The sequence below is a fragment of a genome, unplaced genomic scaffold (genome assembly GCF_019419815.1).
Source record: "Pyrus x bretschneideri cultivar Hongxiangsu unplaced genomic scaffold, Pyrus_bretschneideri_v1 Contig33, whole genome shotgun sequence".
In the NCBI taxonomy this organism is placed as follows: Eukaryota; Viridiplantae; Streptophyta; class Magnoliopsida; order Rosales; family Rosaceae; genus Pyrus; species Pyrus x bretschneideri.
The window spans coordinates 291,005-309,404 of NW_025999646.1; the positions used below are offsets into that span (position 1 = coordinate 291,005).

General features: G+C 38.3%; 3 protein-coding genes and 1 pseudogene across 3 annotated transcripts; 1 reads left to right on the top strand and 3 right to left on the bottom strand.

Annotated features, from left to right (window-relative positions):
* Window positions 1–386: 386 nt before the first annotated feature.
* On the bottom strand, window positions 387–5,830 carry LOC103951261 (DNA replication licensing factor MCM3). Its single transcript, XM_048591144.1, is given in 19 exon segments — window positions 387–800; window positions 960–1,101; window positions 1,216–1,284; window positions 1,455–1,529; window positions 1,626–1,774; window positions 1,938–2,027; window positions 2,113–2,172; window positions 2,389–2,591; window positions 2,672–2,834; window positions 2,969–3,177; window positions 3,264–3,418; window positions 3,528–3,687; window positions 3,690–3,727; window positions 3,826–4,064; window positions 4,145–4,275; window positions 4,558–4,766; window positions 4,862–4,959; window positions 5,029–5,379; window positions 5,689–5,830. Coding segments are annotated over 18 exon segments (2,316 nt in total). The 5' UTR covers window positions 5,095–5,379; window positions 5,689–5,830; the 3' UTR covers window positions 387–740.
* Window positions 5,831–5,843: 13 nt separating this feature from the next.
* LOC103951262 (3-oxoacyl-[acyl-carrier-protein] synthase I, chloroplastic) lies at window positions 5,844–8,603 on the bottom strand. Its single transcript, XM_009362596.3, is given in 8 exon segments — window positions 5,844–6,143; window positions 6,146–6,166; window positions 6,265–6,331; window positions 6,452–6,553; window positions 6,644–6,757; window positions 6,844–7,017; window positions 7,212–7,643; window positions 8,020–8,603. Coding segments are annotated over 8 exon segments (1,416 nt in total). The 5' UTR covers window positions 8,482–8,603; the 3' UTR covers window positions 5,844–6,099.
* Window positions 8,604–13,392: 4,789 nt separating this feature from the next.
* LOC103951263 (high mobility group B protein 14) lies at window positions 13,393–16,034 on the top strand. The gene is given in 6 exon segments (XM_048591015.1): window positions 13,393–13,724; window positions 14,312–14,494; window positions 14,850–14,907; window positions 15,013–15,057; window positions 15,512–15,592; window positions 15,703–16,034. Coding segments are annotated over 6 exon segments (726 nt in total). The 5' UTR covers window positions 13,393–13,407; the 3' UTR covers window positions 15,745–16,034.
* Window positions 16,035–16,272: 238 nt separating this feature from the next.
* LOC103951341 lies at window positions 16,273–18,353 on the bottom strand (annotated as a pseudogene).
* Window positions 18,354–18,400: the final 47 nt, after the last annotated feature.

The following is an 18,400-nucleotide window of genomic DNA, read 5'->3' on the forward strand; positions in this document are numbered from 1 at the left end:
ATGTTTTCAGTTTCAGTGGTCCGATCCGACGTGAACTTACAAAGTCATATGTACAAAACTTACAAAATCATTAGAATGGAGAACCATGTCAGCTGATATACCCGTGTCATGTAAATTCTTCTCCAAAATTGTAGTGTATTTCCATGCTCCTTGTACTAATGCAGCCACCGTATTCACCTTTTTAGTATCCTACTTCCAATCTTTTCCGTAGTTTTTGCGAAGTGTCCTACAAATCGGTGTCTCTACCCAAGCTTCTCCCACGCGAAAGCCGAGTTTTTCTTTTTGTTTGAGTTTGGTAAGGCAATGAATGGTTACTAAGGACATGTTTTTTTCTGGGCCCTGAGAGGCTAAGTCCATGTTTTCAGTTTCAGTGGTCCGATCCGACGTGAGCTTTTAATCACCTTTCTTAAAAAGAGATTATGCAAATAACACAGATTACAATAATGAAAATCTGCTTCTTAATTCCAGGTCTAAGAACCACAGACAAGAAGACATATGAGGCCAACACCGGAAGTAAATTCAGTATTCCCCTCCATCGACGCGTGACGGGTCCGATCTGTTGCCAAATTCTGCTCTCCCTGAAATCCAAGACTTGGCTATAATCGTATAAAACTGTCCTGTTTTTCAAGAACTAAAGCTGGCTCGGTAGCTTGGGAGTAAAGCAAATCCGTCTCCGCTGTGAAGCTATAGCAACATACATTACCTTGCATTACAAGTTGCAGGCGATCCTTTACAAACTCTCACGATATTATGAACACTGTTCCAACATCTACCATCACTATGTTTCTCTTTCGGAGTTCCTGAAGATTATCAAGTTCGCTGTTATTATTTACCCTTCATGCGTAAAGATACTAGCTCGAAAATGTATGAAAGAAGCAACCAAAAAGTCGATGATTTTAGCACAGATGATTGCAAGATGCTCGTGCAGTATGTCGTCCGCGAATTTAATGAAAATTTACCTCTAATAGGAAGGTTATCTCTGCCCTTGAGTAAGGAACACTTGCTCCGTCATTGACAGCATTCTCTAAGGCCTCAACGGATATGCTTTCCGAGCGCTGTACTGTCCGTACTTGATTTAGAACATCAGTAAGTGCTTTTAACCTGTAGGTGCAGAAGGAATAAAGAAATTGAATTGGCATTAGAAACAAATGGCTCATATGTGAATTTAACAAAATAGAAAACAGGAGCACATTGGGTTGGTGATCTAGGCTGAACCTTTCGGAGGAGTTATCAGTAGCAGCAGATTCAGTGCGAGGGTCAACATCCATGGGTTCAGTTGTTGAACTAGCACAGGAAAAACACAGGAAGAAGTTAAATGAATGTTTTGAATATGACAGCACTACCAATACCATAAGTAAGGGAAAAGTGAAGAACTCATAGATTTTATAGGGTCTAGTTATTGCGGAGATTACATCAATTAGTACATGTAGGCAATTTCTGAAAAGTGAACTTACTCTTGATTATTAGCAGTACCATTGCCAGACCCATCATGTTGACCAGCGAAATGGTCAGCTCTGCAAAAATGAACACTATGATAAGAGAAAAGTGAAGGAAGAACTTTACAGTTTTTACAACATTGAAAACATCAATTTATGTATACAGGCAATTTCTGGAAATACACTTACCCTTCTTGACCTGCGGAATGGTTAGCTGCGCCATTCCTCTCCAATTCTCGCTCTCTTTCTTGCTCCCGCTCCTCCATGTCAGTCAACTCTTTGTGATATATTGCAAAATTTAAAACTTTAAGAGCAGCGTCAACATCAGACTTTGAAACCTGTGAAGGCAGATTTATCATTACTTTGAGTTTGATGAACGTTGTGATTGACAGAACACTTAAGCTGATGAAGCAACCATAGTTTTGATTTCCGCAATAAATGGAAGAGCAGAATGAACTAGTCCCATCAGATCTTTATTAATCATTAAAGTTAACAAGGTACCTTTCTGCTCAACTTTAATTTCGCATGAGCAGTTGAGAGACGAATGATGGTTTCTAAAGTTCTGGCTGTAATTGGAAGTGTTCCTCCAGTCTGAATAGCAAAAATAATATCAGATGATAGTCAGAAAGTCATTGCATTGACCGTGCCTCAATATACAATGATGACAAATGATGACCTTTGCATTTGAACTGGCATTTCTGAGTTCTGCATATGCTGTTGCAATTTGTTCAGAGGCCTGTTGACAGTTATTAGCTGTCAAACTGCCTCATAATGCAACGATGAGGTTAAGAAGACAAGTTCATAAAACTAACTGAAAAGGCTCTCCCCAAGAAAGAGATTATATGGCAGATTGCAAAATAGGATTCGAAGGGATAAGCAACCCAAATGACGTGATCAAGGGAAAACATAGATATATGTTAAGTAAATAAATGAACAAATAAAGTTCCAGAACCTCATCAGTCAGATCAGGCTCAATCCTATTCTTTGCATAATGAATATACTTTTTAAGAAACTTGATTGTGAGCGTATCACGCTTCCGACCCCTATCGGCTTTTTTCCCATGTAGCATTCTGTTATACTTAACAAATACAGATGAGTCGTTATCAGTTTCATCTTCTCTTCCAAATGCCGAGCTCCCATCAAGCATTGCCTCACCTACACTTATAAGTTAGTCAGACTTATTTTGTACTTCTCCAAGATAGTAAAACATAAACAGAAGATTACTGCTTTAGTACCTCCAGTTGCAGAACGATACCGATGCATGCGCAACACATGCTCTGAGACATGACGGTCAATGTCAGGATCCATTTGATCCAATACGATAAATAGTAAATCAAAACGAGAAAGCAAAGAGTCTGGAAGTCCAATATTCTTTGTTGGTGTCAACGAGCGATCATACTGCATTATTCATACAAAACCAGCGTTACAAAAATTAATATTAATTAAACTAATTAAATAAATAAAACACGACAAGAACAACAAACTGCAAATAGGAAATTAAATGGTTGATGACCATTAGCTGTGTCACTTACAGAACCATATATGGGATTTGCAGCAGCCACCACACTGCACCGTGCATTGAGGGATGCATGGATACCAGCTTTGGCAATAGTTACAGTCTGCTGCTCCATAACTTCATGTATGGCAACACGATCTTGATCATTCATTTTGTCAAATTCATCAATACAGACAACACCACGATCAGCAAGAACCATCGCACCAGCTTCTAGCCTTCTCTCCCCTGATAACAGACAGATTAGTATCTTCCTGGTAATAACATCATATAATGCTAAAGTTGAACTGCATGAGATAGAAATACGTCATTACCTGTCTCTTGATCCGAAGTAACAGCAGCTGTCAACCCAACACCAGAAGAACCCCGGCCTGTAGTTGATATTGCCAAGGGAGCGATGTTCATAATTGCTCTTAGAAGTTGAGATTTGGCAACAGACGTATCACCAACCATCATCATGTTAATGTCACTAAAAGAAAAGAAAAAGACATTGTTTGGTCAAGATTCATTTTATGCTAGAGGACCACTTAGGACAGTAAAATATCCATCAAACAGAAAATGTTGAATCATAATTTTACCCTCGTAAGTGAGTACCATTCTTTAAGTTCTTTTCCATTCCACCAAGCATTAGTAATATTACTGCTTTCTTTATCCATGAATGTCCATAAATAGAGGGTGCAATTGAATTCCCAAGCAGGTCAAACGTATCACTTCTTTCTGCTATCTTTTTTATGTTCTTTTGTTGAGCAGCGAAACATTGTTCGCTATGAGAACAGTCCTACACAACAAGGCCATGATGTCTAGGTATGAAACTAGAATAGATTATGACAAGATAAACAAGATAATAATTTGTGCAGTCCCCGTGGTTGAAGCTACCTGAATACTCCATTCACACTTCCCTTGCTTTTACCAGGAAGAGCTTTGTATATCCCTACAATCGCCACACGGTCTCCTGGTTTGCATGAATCAACAAGGTCATCCTCAACTACGACATCCACTGTCCGCGGAAGCTGACCAGGAGCAGAGTTCTCAGGAACTTCTTGCATGGATAAAGTTTGATGGTCTTTGTATTTGCACATTCCATACTCAGTCACCAACAAGTTACCGTTTCCATCCTGTGGCAATACATTTTCGTAAAAAGTCCCATCCCCCACGATACAATAAGATACAATTAAGGCGAAAAACTTGAGATTACCCTCGTAGGATATACTGATCCTGTAGGCAAACCCATGTTGGATGTAATGTCTCGGTATTCTCGAGAGGTGAAGTTTCCGGTAGTAGGGCAGAAGTGAACACTCTTAACAACTTTTGGCCTCACAAGAGAACCTACAAATGAGTCAGTTACCGGGTTAGACTCGTCCACAGCTAACATTTTCAACAAAAACAAAAATTGATGTAGTTCATTAGCTAAATTGAAAATTAACAAAAGAAAGAATCTTAGGGTTTATGATTTCCTAGTCTAAATCAACACCGCTAACCTCGAATTTCATAAAATCATTCCTCATTTTAAACATTTTTCTCAAATTTTTATCAAGAATTGTCGTTTCCAAGACGTTAATTGAGCATGAAATGAAGGCAATAGAAGAAGGCAGGGGAGTAAGAAGGTACATTTGGTGACAATTCCTTGGACGCAAACCATGGAACCAATGTACTCGGAGAGCAGATCTCTCGGCGTGACACGGCGTGAGACAAAAGCGCCTTCAAACCCCACCAGAAGTTGTTCTCCTTGCTTCAGGTACCTCGGGTCGATCCTGTTGGCGATTTCAGTGGCCGCGTCGTTGAAGGATTGCATATAATCACTTGGATTTCTCAGAATCCTGCAAATTGAAAATCGAAGGCGAAATTAAACTAGGATTCTTCTGAAATTAATTTGGGGAGTAGAATTGACCAAAGCTAGCTAAAGTGAATGAACCTGGAACCAATGTCGCCGTAGGAGTGGAGATCGGAGATGTCAACAATGAGGCGGCGGCGGTTGTGGTTGAGGACGGCCTTGATTTCGTCCATGTATATCTGCGCAACACTTAAGCTAGTTAAAGAGAGAAAGCGAGAGAGTTAGAGAGAGAGAGGAGGAGGACATACGCCATCTTCCAAGAAAGCAAGGAGATCTCGCCGGTGAACCGCCCTAACTTCTTCGCTGATGTCCATTTTATTTTCTGCAGAGAAAAGAGAAGATCGGCGACGACGGCGATTGAGAGTTCGAGAGAGTGGGCAACTGCTCAGTGCTGTCGCATCCCCTTTGTTCTGCCTAGGGTTGGCGGGAAAATGCGAGAGCTTTCCCCTTCCTCTGGCGCCAATACCATCCTATCCAATGCGACGCTGTCGTTTCCTTTTTCTTTTGAAATATTTTTTATTTATTTAGCCTAACTAGAATTACCGCTGATTGGAAAAGATTTTTCAAAAGTCTCGAGTTCTAGAAGTGCATGATAAATGCTGTAAAGAAAATTAACAATGAATTAGACTCGTTTGCTTAAGGCTCGTTTCAAATTATTTCTAAAATAACTGAAAGCTTTTTTAATAAACGAGAAATTTTGTTATACACCAGCTGCAAAAACAAAATTGACTCGTATGAAACTGTTTTTGAAATAACATATAGCGTTTTTAATAAACGAGAAATTTTGTTATACACCAGTTGCAAAAACAAAATTGACTCGTACGAAACTGTTTTTGAAATAATAGATAGAGTTTTTAATAAACGGGAAATTTTGTTATACACCAGCTGCAAAAACAAAATTGACTCACCAACGGGAAGGATATTCGACTTTTGAATTTGGATGTATAGAAGAGAGCGAACTACTCTAGCCAATTCGACGATACTTGGCTACGTCAAGGTATGCGTTTCCTCTACCTCTCTAGATTAGTCACACTTTATAAGAGGATCTTCTACTGTTACAACATGCAAAATTGGTGATCCATACTCAGAATTCAAAGAATATACCAAAACAACCTTTCCATTTAATACAACAATTTCATACTAACCACCTCATAATATAAAAGAACAACAAAACATTGATTCTCCTACTAGTTTCCTCACAGAACTAGGTATCGAACGACGACTAGCGTCCATAAAATAGAGAACAACCTTTCTGAATAAATTAAGATCTCCTCTAAGCATCGTTGGTATACTAAAAAACTTGAAAACAAGTCGAATGATCAGGGCTTGAACGGAGAGAAGGCCACAACAGAGTTGTGTCCCCAAATCCAAATGAATTCGATATGGCTGAAAAAAATTACGAAAGTTTAGTAAGTCTACTTGAACGGTGTTTGAGCAGTTGAAACTGAAAAAGCACTGGGATTGTCAAGGTTTGGTCTTCTTACCAACATTCACTTCATGCTGCTGCTTTACATTGGGAACAGTGTCAAACTCCACTGAAGGCTCTGGGTTCTGTTTCATAAAGGACATGCCACACGTCGGAAACCATTACTATAGTGTTTCAAATAAGAGAAATCAAACTAACACTATGCTGTAGAAACCGCGTCCAAAATCATAGAAACAGTAACGTACAAATTGGTTTATGGAAGGATGCAGCCATCCTGTTGTTATGGCTTTGATGACGGCAATAGCTTCCAAACCCCCTGAGGCACCAAGACAGTGTCCGATCATAGACTGAAACAAAGTAAGGGCAAGAAATACGTAGTCAGAAAAGAAACATCATATGAATTATAAAGAGACAGAGGATCAGAGAAGAGAGATTGCCTTAGTTGCATTGATCTTGATATCTTTAGTGTTCGTGAACACCTTCTTTATAGCATTTATCTCGGCGAGGTCACCAGCAAGGGTAGAAGTTGCATGTGCATTGATGTAGTTAACCTGACAAAGTGAGGGAGTAGTTCACTAAATGATGCTGAGAAACAATCACAAGAACATAAGATAAGTTTACCGAAAAGAGAGAGTACCTCCTCGGGCGATACACCAGCATCTTCGAGGCATGTCTGTATGCACGTAGATACACCAAGCCCATCAGCTCTAGGATCAGTCATATGATAAGCATCACAGTTAATACCACCTCCCAAGTACTCCGCAATAATTGTAGCACCTCGTTTTGTTGCATGTTCCAAGCTCTCCATTACCTGTCAAACCAAAACTCTTCACATGTCAAGATTAAAATTTAAGACAAAAACAGGGTCAACTTCAGTGTATACACTCGACGCTTCAATCATCGTGAATTCATGATAGCTGACATAGACTTTTGTAGGGGTCCGTCTACTAATATTAGATTATATGATCATTTTTTGTTTCAAAATAAAAATCTATTCAGGCTTACCAATACTCCAGCACCTTCGCCAATAACAAAGCCATCTCTATCTCTGTCCCATGGCCTGGAAGCCGTTTTTGGATCATCATTTCTCTGAGACAAGGCCCTGCATGCTATAAACCCTCCCACCCCAACAGGAATTATGGCAGCTTCAGTTCCGCCAGCAATCATCAAATCAGCTTCACCCCGACGAATGTGATTTGCAGCAGAATAGAAACAATAATTTGAAGTAGCACAAGCAGTTGAAATGGAATAATTCGGTCCCATAAAACCCAGATCGATAGCAAGCAACGCAGACCCCATGTTCGTAATAGCATAAGGAATGAAAAAGGGGGTAATTTTCCTGTGACCTTTCTCTATCAGTGCATGAACACCGTCAGAAAAGACAGTAAGACCACCCATTCCCGATCCAACAAGCACCCCAGCCCGTGATTTATCAAGCTGTAAGTGAAGCAAAACCAACCATTTTAGAGACTCATCTCACTGTTCAAAAAAAAAAAAAAACAAAAAGCCAACAAACATTTTTCAACTGGATGATAATCAAATAGATGCACACAAATATTCTCCATACACATCAACGACTCCATGCATGTCGTACAATTAGCATTGAATTTACACCAACATCCATAGTTTTTTAACAGAACCCATTACTCTTAACACACAAAATTAAGCTAATCAATCTCATAAACAACCAAATGCTCCAAATTAGCACGTTCTACCGGAAACCCATCACTCTAATGAGCATTGCAAAACCCCCCATTATGCTAATGAACATACAGAAACAATTGAATACATGCAAATGAAATAAAGCAATGACCTTTGATCGGTTATCGGCGCCAAGACCAGCATCCTCGAGAGCTTTCTTCCCAGCAACAAGGGAGTACCGAAGGCAATCGTCGAGCCGTCGATCGTTCTTCCCATCAATGTACCCCTCCGATGAGAACCCGCGGATCTGGCCCCCGAACCGGGTCGAAAACTTAGACGCATCAAACCGGTCGAGCGGCCCGACGCCGCTCTCCCCGGCGAGGAGCTTGTCGTAGAAAGTATTGATGTCGTTGCCGAAGACGGAGACGAGGCCCATTCCGGTGATGACGACCCGCTTCTTCGGGTCCGTCTCACGTTTAGGGGCGGACACGGCAGGGGCGGAAGAGGCGGAGATGAATGAGATTCGCCCGGAGGAGGTGGAGGTTTTGGTAGTGATACTAGGGAAATGGGGGTCCCGTTTCCGAATCGGGTCGAATGGAGCAGGCCGGAGAGTGGGGGATTGGAGGGACTGCATGGCGATGAGAGAGAAAGTGAGTGATACGAGAGAGAGAGAGAGAGAGAGAGGCGACGCCAACGATGTGAATGAGAAGGGCAGAAGAATCTGGTATTTATTTGGAGGATATGAATTTTTCGGTGCGACTGATACGCCAAAAAAACATGTCATAATACAAACAGTTAAATATATTCGTTAAAAACGCAAAAACTTAAAAAAAAAAAAAAAAATCTCATAATTTATATACAAAAACATGTAATGTAGTATTCATGTTCTCGTTAGAATAAAACATCTCTGAACGAGGAAAGTTTTGGCTTCGGAAGTGAACCTCGTTGGATTCAACTTTTGAGCTGGTCTTTATTATCTGTGTGATGCCACGTCACTGTGGGTAAAAACTATTTCATTTATTTTTTATTTATTTTGTTCTCAAACTCCAACAGAGATCTTGACTCTTGGTAATTGTATAAATTTATGTTAATATTTATCTTTAAGTTAATTATTAGAATTACTTACTTCGATTATTTCTATTCATTATTTACTAATACACAAGTATTGAAACTAGATAAGGGTTATTGACATTCTAAAAATTTCATTCTACACTCTTTAAAAGTGTATTTTTCTTTTTAAATATAAAAAATTTAGAGTGTAGAATGAGATTTTTGGAATATCAATAATAATTCCCTTGAAACTATTTTGACTTATCATTCTGCCTATGATTAGTAATACACACAAAATTTTTTTAAAAAATTATTACAAATTTAGTATAAAAACATATAATTTATATAAATTAAAGAACTACTTCTATGACTTGCCCATTTTTACGTATTTAGACATTAAAACGTCGTTTGAGATTGTACACGTAGGGAGCAAAGCACTTCACTTAGAAATGGTTTCGTTGTAAACACGTTGAAATTTTTGTTACAAGTCGAAGTGCATTGTCTGGCATAAGTATTAATAATTCTTTTTGTTAAACACAATCAGAAGTGTTGTTATATGTAAGAAACGCTTTTTAACATTTTCAAATCCATCCCAGATAACAAAGAATAAATATTCATTGAAATGAAGGCGAAAACATACAGAGTTCTTGAAGAACTCCGGATCCCTTTCCCTAACCTAGTCCGGGATTCGGGGCATTGAAATTTGATTCAACGGCTACAAACAGTGGACTCCTTTAAAAATGATAATAACTGTCGTTGAATTAAATTTCAACGGTCCAGATCCCGAACTAGGTGGATTAGGTGAAAAATGATCCACCCTTGAAGAAAAGGCTAAGCAAATTTGGTACTTTATGTGATTATTTTAGAATTTTTTTTTTAATGGATTATTCTTTTTGTTTTAGTTTTCATAACAAGGATATTCTGTTAAAGTTAAGCCAATCCTATTCCTAAACTTGATTATTTCTTTTAATATTACATCCTTTTACATATGGTTAAGAAGTAATTGGCTTGTATTGTTCGTTGGGCCAACCAATTTTTTTTTTTTCTAAAACAAATTAAATTTTGATTTTACCTATAAAATCAAAGACAAAAGAACAAAATTACTACATTTTCTTGCTTGTGAATAAACAATTACTAATTAATATTCTATTTGCTAATTGCCGTGGCGTCACAGTTTCTTTTTGTTGAAAACATTGGCAGTGTTGAAAATAATTAGCAGATTAATGAATGCCCACACAGATTTTCAATACCCATATAGTAATGTAAATTTTGGAAATGAAGGAGATCGTATTTTCAAAAGGTGTATGCTGGAGTTGCTCTATAAATAGAGCGCTCCGTGAACTATCAAAATACAGAAAAAAGGAAAGATAAATAACATTAGTATCTATCCGTCCCTTTTTTATTTGCCATCCCCTTATGTTCAGTGGCGAAGCCAGGATTTGCCGAGGGGAGGGGCGAAATTCAAAAGAGTGTAAGATTTAATCAAAGCAGTTGCTTTCACATTGGAAAGTGCAAAGTTTTGAATCAATATTCATAACAGAAAATAATCTCTTCACTAAAGCGGTTGTAAACGATAGTATGGAAACCATGTAAAAATCTTACATTCGTTAAGATTAGATTCTAAAAAACATTTAGGCGCTAGTCAGGCAACAAAATATGGCCTAGCAGCTAGGCGCCTGTGCAACATTTGTTGGAAATAATTATTATATATTATAGTATATAATTTTAATAATTGAATGAAAAATATTGTTAACCAATTTCTTAGAAAGGTTATGTTGTTTAGTTGTATTCCCTTGATAAGTGATGTATACTTATAGATGAAAAGTTACATCTCTTTGATAAGTAGAAATTGGATTCTATATAAACCCATGAAATCATTGGTATTAAAATAGAAAATTAGAGTTAATTTTTACTCTTGAGAAATAGGGTTTCCCCACTTTGTTTCTCTCATGTTTTGTGAGTCAAATTCCGAGTCGTGTCTTGAGAGTACGGAATATATAAAGTTCGCCAGAGTTCGAAGATTGAAGTGCTTTGACTTCGGATTATAGATTGTTGAATCCTGGGAGATAGACGCCTACCGAACTACAAGCACAAGACTAGGAGCGAAATTCTATCTTTAGGACATTGCATTTATGCAAGCCTCAATCTCCAAGTTTGTCAGTTATTCTAACTTTTTCTCTAGTTGTTTATATTAATCTCATATATAATTGATGTCGTGAATTTCTTTATGATTATTATCATTGGAATTATATTGTTATTTTTCATATTTTCTAATATTGCTCCAATAAGATTTAGGCAGGAACCTAGAGGGATCTACTATCTCCAAATTTGTGTTTCCTTTGTGTCTTCTTTCTAATATTTACGACATGTGTCTTTATTTTAACTCTTAGTTTGCCAGTATCAATGTTTAATAATATTAAATAAGTAAGTAACTAAAAGTTCAAAATAAAATCAATCATCACTCCCACTGCCCATCAACGATTCAACATCAACACCAATCCTTCAACTGAGAACTCTTCATCTTCGCGAAACCTCATTTTCTCCCTTCTCGACTTTTTGTTTGTTCAATTACCCAGCCTATCAAACAACAAATTTCATGTAAATTTTGGTTTAAGGAAGCAAGGAAGAGGTACAGAGACTAAAGGCAACGGGGGACAGAGACTGAACTCTGAAGGGAAGTTAGTGAACGGCCCTTATATTTTTTTTGTCCCAACATTTACGAAACAACGCCGTTTCGTTTCATTTTTTTTTTTATTTTTTTACCAAGACCAAAATGATGTCATTTTGGCCTGGAGGTTTAAAAGAAAAAATTGAATCAGCTTTGCTGCTGCGCAACAGAATAGGACACCGGATAGCAATGGCGAACCAGTCGGGTTTTCCAGCGAGGGGACATTTTCTTTCCAATATTTGTCATCACCATAATTCACCATGTTAACAAAATTAGAAGAGAGGGGCTGAACGAGATCTCCAGACCTGTTTTCTGGAGAGAGGAGGGGTGGCCGCCACTCCTCGCCCTCACGTGGCTTCGCCACTGCTTGTGTTATAGTTACATTGTGATATTTTACACCTGCTTCGCTCTTGTCACTAGTAAAGGTTATCTCTCTAACTTTTACCTATTTATAACACTTTTTCTATTTTTTCAAATTTTTTGTCACAATTTTCTTCACACCCCATTTTATTTATAACAGTTTTTCTATTTTTTCAAATTTTTTGTCACAATTTTCTTCACACCCCATTTATCACGAAAAAAAGGGTATTCCTAAAAATTACGCGATCTCAATGATTGTCTCATAATTTCAAGAGATATTTCAATTTGATTGGAACGTGAGACAACATGTCACGTTAATTGAAAGAAAGATCTTTTACTTTCAAATATCTTTTCAATTATATAAAGACATGTGGCATACAATCTAGTCTACCAGTCACATTTTTTAGGTCCCTAATTCTCGTGCTGGTGTTGTAGCCAAAACATTAAACAAAACTGATAATTATATTTAGGGTTAATCTCAGTTTACTACCTGAAGTTTTCTGGTTTTTAACATTTGGTACATGAAGTTTTTTTCATCTCAGTCTGGTACCTAAAGTTATAATTTTAGGACATTTTCATACATATGTTAAGTTTTCCGTTAGAACATTTGTTAACTAATGATGTGGCGCTCACGTGGACAACAACTGGATGCCACGTGTCAATACGGGCCCATTTGAATATTAAAAAAATTAAAATACAAAAAATACAAAAAAAAAAAAAAAAAAAAAAAATCCCCATCCGTCTCCTACCTCCCCCCCATCCCCTCCCTCCCTTATTTCCTCTGCAACCCACACCTCCCTCCCTCTATCTCTCATCTGCAACCCGCAAAACCCTCCTTTCCATCTCTCATCTGCAACCCACACCCACCTTCCCTTCTCTCCTCCACAACCTGCTTCCCAGCTCTGATGAACAAGCATCTGATTAACAAATCAGAATCAATAAACCCCCTTCTCCAATCCCTCCCCATCCAAAGTGGTTCACTTTGGTAACACCAATTCATCAGAGTAAGAGCTAACAAAGAATATAATTTCAAAAAAATGTGCAATTTTATCATAATTTAAAAGCAGTTTATTGCCCCATAATTACAAAAACAGAAAAACCCACAAAAATCCCTTTTTTTTTCTTTTTTTAATTTCTAATCACTGTTTCAACTTCTAGGCGCTTGCGATGTTTGCCGAATTCCCATCACATAAAACAAACTGTGAGATTTAAACATGTTGTGTAAATAGATTAAACAATTCATGAATTCAACAGAAAAGGAACCCTAAAACAAGTGATTGAGTATGCATTCGGGTAGAAATTTGAATTTTAGATGGATAAAATTCGAAATTAAGCAGCAGTTTCTACATACCCGAAAGCCAAAGAGGGAGAATGATTAGCGGATGTATGAAAATGTCCTAAAATTATAACTTTAGATACCAGACTGGGATGAAAAAAACTCCATATACCAAATGTTGAAAATCATGAACTTCAGGTAATAAAATGAGATTAACCCTTATACTTAAGGTGGAAACGGGGCTCGGCATAGTCAACTTGGGCTTGATCAAGCAACCGCATAGCCCAAACTCCTTGGTGCCACCATCACTCTGTACGCCGTCGCATCACCCACCGTACTCGCCAAAACGGCGGCGTCATCGGAGAGTGCACGCCACTGTCTAATCATCAATCGTCGCTGTGCCCACCTCCCACTCACTCCACCCGACCCACGACCGACGACGTAAGGCCCGAAGCGAAGAAACACGGCAAAGAAAACTAACAACTCTCAGCAGTCTCTCTCGTCTTCTTCCTCCGCCAACTGGGTAATTTCCCCTACCTTCTCTACCTTTTTTTCCTCACCACATGTTCAATGCTGTCTGAATTTTTGTTGGTTTTTTGAAAAATACCCAAGAAATGATAAAAAAATTTGGAAAAGAAAGCAAAGAATCGTAATTTCTGTCATTTTGTTTGATGGGTTGTGTTGTTATGTGTTAGATAATGAGGAGAACACACTTGTTCTTGCCCAAGAAGTTAGGTTAAGCTCAGTTGGGTGGTGGGTTTTTCTTTAGCTTAAAAGAAATTGGAATTGATAGTCTTGTTTAGATTAGGATGTTCTGTAGAGTTGTACCCTTTGGAATCGAAAGCAATGCTTAGTGTACACTTACTCTCTGCCGGGTTGCTGATGAATTGGATTGATAGAAAAGGAAAGAGGAAACGGAAATGACTAGGAGGGGGAAGAGATATCTGAAATATTATAGGGTTATGGATTTATGTTGCTTTGAGTTCCTAGTAATGGTTTAGTTTTTGTGTGAGTGACAACGTGGCGGCTGAATGTGTTGTTTTGTTCTTTTTTCTTTGCCCGCTTTAATAAACTGATGGTAATCGAGGAAATTGTTGAAATTTTTTTTAGGGAAATGGTGTTGAAGGTCCAACAAAGTGAGGGGAAAAGGAGGTCAGCGAGGTTAAGCAGCATAAACGCGGAGGGAAAGAGAATCATTTCAGTAAAGAAGACTATAACCAAGCAGAAGAAGAAAAGTGCAAGACTTGATTCCAAGATACCGAAGAAACCGCCAACTGCTTTCTTCTATTTCTTGTATGTTCCTCCTTCCATTCCCGTTTAGCTTTTCATTTATGTTATTAGACAGGTTTCACTTTCTAAATTTAATTGCATATATGTGCTGTAATTGATTAAATTTCCAATAGGCTCGATGATATTGTTGTTTGATTGTCTTAGTCCTATAAGAACACATCATCTTTTTGCTTGGCTGAAATCGAGTTCATCATCATTCGTTGTGCTTATGATTCTGGTTTTTAGTGTTCATATCATGGCTAGTTGAGAGAATCTTCAGCTTCTTTATCTTTCGTTATTAGAGGGGGCAATTTCCAAATTTAAGGCCATTGGGTGATTGAGGTTTTACTGTCCTAAACTGGATTTTCGTGTGTTTAAGGGAGGATTATCGTAAGGAACTTCAAGAGCAAAATCCAGGTGTCAAGCAAATGCGTGAAGTAAGTTTATGATGCGGTAATTCGTTTAACTTCTTGCATGCTTTTCATTTCTTACTCATCCCATCAGTTCGATTGTACATGAACATACACCACTTTCATGTTCAGATTGGAAGGGCGGGTGGAGAGAAGTGGAAAACAATGGCATATGAGGTTTGTGGTCTCTGTATACTTCAGTTGACTTCTTATGTTTTCGTTATATTTTTGCTTCACTTTCTCTAAAGTTCTGTATTGAAGATCCAATAAAATACGACTCTCTTCAACCTGGGTTCTATTTAACTTAATGTTCTGACTAGTTTTGGTTAAAATATATGACCCGTTCACCAGCATAGACTTGCTTGATGTGCATGTAGTTGTCTTTTTTCACTTAAGCTATTTATAACTTAAGTAATACTGGCAGAATCATGCAATGATTCTTTCTTAATAACTGTCCATGGTTCTCACCATTTGGACTATCTTACTTGTTGCTCATCCAGTGGCATGAAGCATCAAGCAATATTTTAACTTTGACTGTTTACAAGTGTTCCTAACAATGGTGATTTGGCCAAAAATAGCTCATAGAATTGTTTCTTTGTTCTTTTTCCTTCCATTTTTTTTCTTATATTAGGAAAAGGTTCAATATTATGATATAGCCACGGAGAAACGAGCTGAGTTTGAGAAGGCCATGGCAGAATATGCACAAAGAAAGGTAAACTTGCGTTGCATGATCTTTGTGGTTAATAAGTCGAACCTTATCTTGCAAGCCATGCAGAGTGGTGGTCAATTGCAATTTACTAAGCAGATTTCTAACATTTGCAGGATAGTAAGGAGGATGATGAAGAGGAAGATTGGTCTGACTAAGATATCATGTTTACGTATGGTGGATGTACACTAGTTGTATACAATTCATAGGTCCTGGTCGTGTATCTTTGTAAAACCGCCCATGCCTGTATCATTGTTGTCTATATCTGTTCACAATTCGATTTTAGTAGCGAGAATTCAGATTTTAACAGTTGGGTTTGTGCTTTATTTAATGGAATATGACAAGTCTAAACCTTACCAGGAACTTCTAGTTTTAACTGTCCCCAGGAAATTGTATCGAATAATTCATTTTCGACTCATGTTCTTGATTCGTAACATTTTTCGGTCAATTGTCTTGCCCAGATTCAAGAATATATCTTCTTTTCCTCCCTTTCTTTTGATTTGGTTTTGTAGTCGGCAAGAAACTTCTTCAATTCTTGCACTGTATAGGATGTGTTGAGGGAAATCTGGTTGAAGGTAAAATGTTCTTGCACCCGATGCTCGGGTCCAAATTGTTCTTGTTCTGTGAAGTTCAGTTTATGTTGCCAAGGAATCAAAATCCAGAAATCTAAAAGAAAACCGCTTCTCTTAGGAGCCGTTTGATAACCATTTCGTTATTGGTTCCCAGTTGACAAATCCCACAAAATATAGTTCACTGCTGAGTCCACGCCGTGTCTGAAAATGACGAAAAATCAGCAAGTTAACCACACAAAAATAGCAGAACAACGTGCTTCAGTTTTGACGGATTTGGACGGTGAGGGTGACGTGACACCAGAACTGCGCTTATCAGGGACAAAGTATCGCAAATTCAGTTTTGGAGGGTTAAGTGAGATTCGCGTTGAGTTTCAGGGGTATTTTCAATAAACAAAAGCTTTAGCGAAATATGCATGTTATTGAAGCAGGTTCATGGTTTATAGATACCACACCAGCAGCTCCTGCTGCTATTGCCATTGGAGCTGTAACTGCACTCAGTCCGGATGAACACATGACCGGAATCTTGACAGCTCGGGATATCGAATATGCTGCTGCTAATGTTGGTGTTGCCTAAAATACGATTTAGGCCAGAATTCAATTCCGAGTTCTTGTTTAATTTTCTCGTTTGCCTACTTGGGACTCGTTTGGGTCCTGGAATTGGATTGGATTGAATAACTCGTAAAATAAAATGGTATATGTATAGGTTAGCTTGTGTTACCTTCTCGACCAAACCAAGAACCCTGGATTTCGAAGGACTGTTACACTTCCCTCTCTCGGTTTGAATGATGTCTACACCTTCCTGCTCCAGCATCTCTGCAAGCTTGATCTGTCATTAATTCCAATTGCTTGGTTAAACCGAAATCATGTCAACATGCATCGGCATTCACTTAATTGTTTCTTCTGACCTCATCTGGGAGGCTTAGCGTATGAGGTACCGTGACTGATAAGGTCACAGATGGAAGAATCCTCTTGGTCTCCTTTGTTAAGTTCAATATCTGCAAGGGAATTCAACAGAACAAGAAGAGAATCCGATTAGTATTCGTGCTCAGTAATTTTTTTCGTAATTTGCAAGAAACTCAGCCCTAATGATGTACCTGCTCTGGAGTGAAAATCACACCCATCTCATAAAAGGAGCCGTAGTTTCCAATCTCAACCTGCAAGAGTCATCAAATTCATATTGCGAACACAATCCAGTAAGCACATTTGCGATACTTGAAGGGAACCAGGTCAGACAATCGAATTCTTGGCCTGAAAGTATGAAAGGGATTAGTTTGCGCACGAGCCATCAGCGCTCCTGCTTCAACTACAGCTGGAAATGCTGCTGGATCCACAGAAGAAACACAAACCTGCAGAATGGAAAGATCCTTAATCAATTAAAAATCTTTGATACATGAAAACTGCGGTGAAAAATGATGATCACAATACGCTTACAAAGTGAATGAATATACCGGAAGAAAAGTTAAACCGATAGCAAGCTTCACTAACTCCGGATCACAAGCTATGTCCACAAGAGTTGCTCCTTCCTACAGATGCAATGGCACATGATATTATAACATAAGAAATCCAACATTAGCTTGGAAATCGATGAAATTTGACACCGGAAAAGCATGTAAGAGAGGATGATTTGCAATTTCGAAAGCAATGTGCTGACAGGTCTAACATATCTCGATCGCTTGGTTAAAAAACATATCTTTTTTTGTTGTTGAAAGTCCATCATTAGTTCATAACTTCATCTATAAGCAAGTACGAAACAAACCTGCTCCGCAGCCATAACGACTGATGCAACGTTTTCTTCGTTGAAATTCTGCAAAGCTGAAATAATCTGTAAAAACACAATCTACATCAGAATTCTTGGATATCAAGGCATGAACAAAGTAACTGAAGCAATGATTAGTTTCTCTTTTGCTTCTCCAAAATTTCTCAGCAACCAAACAAAGAAAAACAAAATGAAAACGTCGCAGTTCAGTTTATGGGAATTGGGATTCGCTTTACCTTGAGAGCTCTGCGTTCATGAAAATCCCTGAGGACTGATTCCTTGGTTGCTCATAGGAGTGCTTTCGTGCTTAAAGTGGCTTTTTTTTTTTTCAGAGCCAACATGACCTTGAAGGCAGAGAGTTACCCAGAAGAGGGTTGTGCGTAGGTCTCAAACTGGAGAGAGAGAACGGTGAGGTTTGTAGGCAGACTGAGGCCTGCATCTCTACTCCGGCAGTAGGTTTTCAGGGTTAGGAGTTGGAGGGAGAGA